This window comes from Euleptes europaea, chromosome 6 (assembly GCF_029931775.1).
Source record: "Euleptes europaea isolate rEulEur1 chromosome 6, rEulEur1.hap1, whole genome shotgun sequence".
Classification (NCBI taxonomy): Eukaryota; Metazoa; Chordata; class Lepidosauria; order Squamata; family Sphaerodactylidae; genus Euleptes; species Euleptes europaea.
In genome coordinates, this window is record NC_079317.1 from 24235706 (window position 1) to 24241705 (window position 6000).

The 6000-nt window shown below is 43.8% G+C and overlaps 1 protein-coding gene across 2 annotated transcripts in view; it reads left to right on the forward strand.

The window, feature by feature from the left end:
* Positions 1–5204, forward strand: part of PRIMA1 (proline rich membrane anchor 1) — a 73859-nt gene extending 68655 nt beyond the window's left edge. Inside the window, exons 4-5 of one of the 2 annotated variants that reach the window (XR_008933367.1) lie at positions 3933–4094; positions 4925–5204. Coding sequence is in view for 1 of the 2 variants with exons in the window: in XM_056851665.1 (XP_056707643.1) it covers positions 3933–4035 (103 nt within the window). In the remaining variant the exon portion in view is untranslated. Of the gene's footprint in view, positions 1–3932; positions 4314–4924 lie in introns of those variants that run through there. The other variant, XM_056851665.1, reaches the window with a different exon arrangement.
* Positions 5205–6000: the final 796 nt, after the last annotated feature.

A 6000-nucleotide genomic window follows, 5' to 3' on the forward strand; every position in this document is an offset into this window, starting at 1 on the left:
AAGACTGGAGTCATATGGTTCCTATGACCTACTCTAGACAGTGTTTCTGACTGCAGCATTCTGTACAAACTATAGCTTCTGGACAGTCTTCAAGGGCAGCCACATGTAGTGCATAGTGCAGTAATCTAATCTCGATGTTAACAGGGCATACTTCACAGTTGCACTGTAATTGTGCACAGGGCTTTTATGGTTTGCCCTTCTATGTCTGTTCAATTTAATCTTAAAATAAGCGGAATATATATTTCATTAAATATCTTCTTAATGGTATTCTCTTGGTTTTAGGATTGATGAAAATTCGTGCATTTGAGAGATGGTTATTAAGGGATGTCGAAGCACCATTTCATCCCTGTCCTTGGAACCATATTAAAATATTTCCTTTGTACAGAGATGAACTTCCATTTCATTTCAAACTATTTTGTAAGAAAAGTTTAATGAATTGCTACACAGCAAAATACTATGTATAGGAAATGGATGGAATGCATTTTAAGGAGCTGCCTACACTGTATCTCCAGACATGGAGTGAGTATTATGGATTTGATGACCATTCTGCTGTCACCTGTACTAACTGTAGGGCATGTACTGGAGTGGCAAGAAAAACAAAATATAATCAAATTGGTAGGAAGAATAGAGTTTCCAGGTCCCTCTTCTCCTCTGGTGGAAGGCTGTTGTCCAAAAGCGTGTGTGTGCGCATGCGCCAATGCGCGCATGTCACTTCCAGTTTAGAACCAGAAGTGCCGCCTCGTAAAAGGCCTTTACCTCTTAGTTTGAGTGGTAAAGCGGCCCTTTACCACTCAAACTAAGAGGTATAAGGCCCCTAGTGAGGCGGAACTTCTGGTTCTAAACAGGAAGTGGCATGCATGGTATGCATGCGCATGTGCATGTTTGCCCGCCGACCCTCAGGTGGTCGGCGGGCAGAAGGGTAAATTGCCAGGGGTTTGCCCGCCACCAGCGGGCACCTGGAAACCCTAAGGAAGAAGGAATGAGATGGATAACAGGATAGGGAAGAAAAGTAAACAAGCAAAAAAGAAGCAGCTTCGTAGCCTTATTTCAAAAGACCCCCCCATGAAAGCTAAATTAAAAATTTACAAATACACTGCTGTTTTTCTAGAATGTACAGTTTGTTTATAATTGTACACTATATTAAGAACATAAGAAAGGCCCTACTGGATCAGACCAAGGCCCATCAAGTCCAGCAGTCTGTTCACACAGTGGCCAACCAGGTGCCTCTAGGAAGCCACCAACAAGACGACTGCAGCAGCACCATCCTGCCTGTGTTCCACAGCACCCAATATAATAGGCATGCTCCTCTGATACTAGAGAGAATAGGTATGCAGCATGACTAGTATCCATTTTAACGAATAGCCCTTTCCTCCATGAATATGTACACTATAAAATACAAAGCCCTGACCTGGATGGCCCAGGCTCGTCAGATCTTGGAAACTAAGCAGGGTCAGTCCTGATTTGTACGTGGATGGGAGACCACCAAAGAACTCCAGAATTGCTCCGCAGAGCCAACAATCTCAAAACCACCTTTGTGCATCTCTTGCCTTGAAAACTCCATGAGGTTGTCATAAGTCGGCTGTGACTTGATGGCATTTTTCACTACCATAATGCATATCACTTTCAAAAATGTGGAGAATTATTTTTTTTAAAAAAAACTTTATACTCTGCAGATATTCAGAAAAGTGGGGTTGAACAAAGAGAATGAAAACAAATACATTTGATTGTATTTTTAAAGAATACATGAATAGAAATAAAATCTAAATGATATCATTCATCATCGTCAAAGCTTCTGATAAGTGGATTGTGTTTTGTGGCCCTCCTCCTCCAGTACTGTTCTCATTTGGCAAGGACTGAAACCTCAACTAACAATAACAGACTTCTGTTTTTGAAAATGTGCATTACCTGTCATTGTCTAACCTGTCATTGTTCAGGAAAGCCAGCGTGGTGTGGTGGTTTGGAGCAGTGGATTCTGATCTGGAGAACTGGGTTTGATTCCTCACTCCTCCACATGAGCGGCGGACTCTAATCTGGTGAACTGGATTTGTTTCCCCACTCCTCCACATGAAGCCAGCTGGGTGACCTTGGGCTACCCACAGCTCTCTTAATGCTCTCTCAGCCCCACCTACCTCCCAGGGTGTCTGTTGTGGGGAGGGCAAGGGAAGGTGATTGTAAGCCGGTTTGATTCTTCCTTAAGTGGTAGAGAAAGTCGGCATATAAAAACCAACTCTTCTTCACTCATCGTAAACCCTCCACCCTGTTTCTACTGAAGTATACCATATTTTATGTCTTTGCTTTCTTGAAATTAATTTTTAGGACCTGAGCAGAGTTTGCAACCAGGGTGTTCAAAGTAGATTTGCAACTCCGGATTATGAGGGAAACTAATTACATTAACTATGCTTAATACCAGTAATGCTACACCATGCTTAAAACAAACTGTGGAAGGAAAGGGGGAATTAGTGTGGGAGAGGGGAGTAAGAAGGAAGACCTCAGCTTGCTCCTAGTCTCACTATGGCTAGGGATCAGGAATGTTTCTTCTCCTGTTGACCTGGACTACTACTGGAACTGTGACACCCTGATAACCATGAATGCTTCATCCCTTATATCCAGATGCCACTGAAGACATGGTTCCCATCCCCAGCACAGGGGACATTATTTGGGACCACAACAGGAGGGAGGAGACAAGAAAGTAATGCAATGTTGGCAGAAATCCTGCTGTGCTGAATCCAGCCTCCAGTTGTTCAGACAGGAAGCAGCTGCCCCACATTAAAGCCCTCCACAGCCTGGCACCCACTTACTTAAAGGACATTCATGAGGCAAACCAAGCTGAGGCTGTGGCAAAGGGTGGGGATTTAACCCTTTCACCTGCACCATATTCCCAATCTGGATTCAATCCCAGAGGGCAGGTATTCAGATACCCATATAGTTCTCATATATCTTCCCTGTAGGGCAAATAGCAGTTTCTGTGACGGAGAATCACCTTTGAGAAAATGATACTGAGCAAAAGTTGGCTCCCCATCTCTATTGACTCCTGTCCTCCCCACAAGCTGTTATTTATGCCTGAAAATACCGAGGAAGATCCATTTATGGATGTCTCAACAGCCCATCTAGTTGGGCCCAAGAGTCTCACCCCTTTAATTTTTAATCAATTAAATAGAAGTGAGTGTTTTGTTTTTAGGGTTGCCAACCTTCAGGTAGTAGCTGGAGATCTCCCGCTATTACAATTGATCACCAGTCAATAGAGATCAGTTCCCCTGGAGAAAATGGCCGCTTTGGCAATTGGACTCTATAGCATTGAAGTCCCTCCCCAAACGCTGCCCTCCTCAGGCTCCACGCCCAAAACCTCCCACCAGTGGAGAAGAGAGACCTGGCAACCCTATTTGTTTATGCTATCAGGTCACAGCTGACTTATGGCGACTCCATGAGGTTTTCAAGGGAAGAGACATTTCAGAGGTGGTTTGCCATTGCCTGCCTCTGTGTAGCGGGCCTGGACTTCTTTGGTGGTCTCCCATCAAAATACTGACCAGGGCCAACTCTGCTTAGCTTCCGAGATGTAACAAGATCAGGCTAGCCTGGGCTATCCAGATAAGGGAGAAATGAAGTAACTGGCTAAAGTGGATGGTGCTGTATCTGGTGTGTTGTTTCCTTGCCACGCCCCACAGCTCATCTATCATTCCTGTACCTATTTTTAAAGAAAGAAGGTTACATTCACCAAATATTGCGGTCACCTAATACCCTTGTTGTGGATTTATGGAGGTGTGCAAAGGATCAACAACCTAAAATAAGATCCTTTTTTCACCCAACAAGCCTTTTCTCTCATGGTTTGAGCGAAAAGCTTCTGAAATATTGCTCGTTGATAATGAACCTGTTTATCCTCTTCCCCTCCCCTCTTCTCTTCTTTAAAAAAAATATATTCCTGTGCTTCATCAAAGGAAACCGCTGAAAAAAGAAGAGAATGGAACAAGTCGAGCTGAATATGCAATGACCGCCTCCCAAAATAACAAGACAGTTGACGTGAACAATGCGGTGGTATAATTTCTGAGACTGTCCCCCCTTGAGTAGAAAATGTTAAAAGCACACACGGCGTCAGCAAGGTGGGTGAAAAGCAGCACGGAGAGAAGGCCTGTGGCCAAGGACTTCATTTCAGAAACAGGCACGCATCAGTTATTCCAAGAAGAAAAGCAGACGACCCTTCTGCAGCCTGCTGATTGTCACAAAGGGAGGGATAAACTTGCCGGTTGGGACTCCTCTGAGAAATGCCTCACAAAGGCGTAATCACTGCATGCCGCATCTGTTGAAAGCAACATCATGATGCCCCCCCAGTTTTCCTCCCCCACTTTTCTCTTTATTTATTTATTTATTTGGGAGAGACTGTCCATAAAAGCGCTGCTTTAATCAGATCCTTTTTATGGTGACGGTGGTCTGTCGGAGGCAGCAAAGTGTCGTAACCCAGTCTGAAGATGCCGAGCTTCACCTGCATGGTTCTGCATTTTTGATTTGCCTTTCCAAACCATCAGCCTTTCCATTCTTAATTACGATTGTATTATTAAAGTGGAAAGTTTCTCTTACTCCACAAAGCATCTCCCCTCTCCCCCTGCTCCCAAATACTGCATGATCTCATGAAGTATACATCCACACGTGCAGCCTGGTCGCTATGCAATTTCCACGGCTGAAGACTTTTCAGGCGGAAAGAAGTCGCACTATGATCTTCAGCGATTAGCTTTGCTAATAAAGGAGAAAATTATTATAGGTAATAACATTTAAAGGTGCTTTGATTACTGTTAATCCATAATCGGTCTTATTTACCTTTTTGTTACCACATAGTATTATTATTTTTTTGTATGTCCTAAGTTTTAAAAGTTTTGGTTTTCTATTCCTTGGTTGCAATTCTACATAATTTAACATATGTATTTCCATCATACAGATCTGTAAGCAGGATCTCTCTAGAGTGGCTTTAAATATTTTGGGTTGAACATGGAGGAAGACTAGCCACAATGGAAACTGAAGGTCTCCTTATTCTGCTTGCCAGCTCAGATTTCCTGATGGTTCCCCCATTTTCTGAGTAACTCCTCTAAGGGACCTCTTCTGAAGAAAGGACTCTCTGCTTTAGGGAGAAAGCTGTGCTAGCTCAGTCCTCTCTCTTGACAAGGGACTGCCAACTGTGCCAAATTATACGTGGTAGCTCTGTGTTGTTCCACTTTGTGATAAGGGACGATGTAAAGCTGAATCTGCCAAACTCATTTTTGCGTGGTGTCTTACTAGGTTCGGTCACCTTAATTTCTTACAATAAAGGCCACTGTTTAGTTGCTGGTATTTGCCCAGACCTGGATTAAGCTGCTCAGATAATTATTTTGTCATTGCTTCTGTATTCCTTCATTCCTAGCGAAAACACCTCTAGCTTCCTGTTGTGCTGTCAAGCTTCAGTGATCCTCTGTCTTTGTGTATTCAAGCAGTCCAAACAAGCCATTGTGCTGTCGTTGCATAGAATCACTGCATCTTGGCAATACAGCCCTTTAGTGCTGAGAAGCTACTGTTCTAGTTCATTTTATACAAGGCTAGTCCCAAACAACAGTATCAGGGTCAAGACTCCAATGAACTACACCCCAGTCCAAAACCCCACAGCTGCATCCATTCATATTCAACGTAAGAATGAGATCTGGAGTTCTTCTGAGAGCCTGTTTACCCTTATTTTCAGTAGGGAAAGTCAATGAGGTAGGAGCAAGTATTGAGCTCATGCGGGCTCACCTCCTGCCCCTTATCTGTACGTGGATAGTAATGTGCCACATTGACCTGTCTGTATATGGAGATCGCCTCACCTTGAAATCTGTAGGTTTGATCCCGACTATCTTTTCCAGTGCCCTCACCTGGATAGCCCCAGGCTAGCCTGATCTTGTCAGATCTCAAAAGCTAAGCAGGGTTGACCCTGTCAAGTATTTGGATGGGAGACCTCCAAGGAACACCAGGGTCCTGACACAGAAGCTGGCAATGGCAAACCGCCTC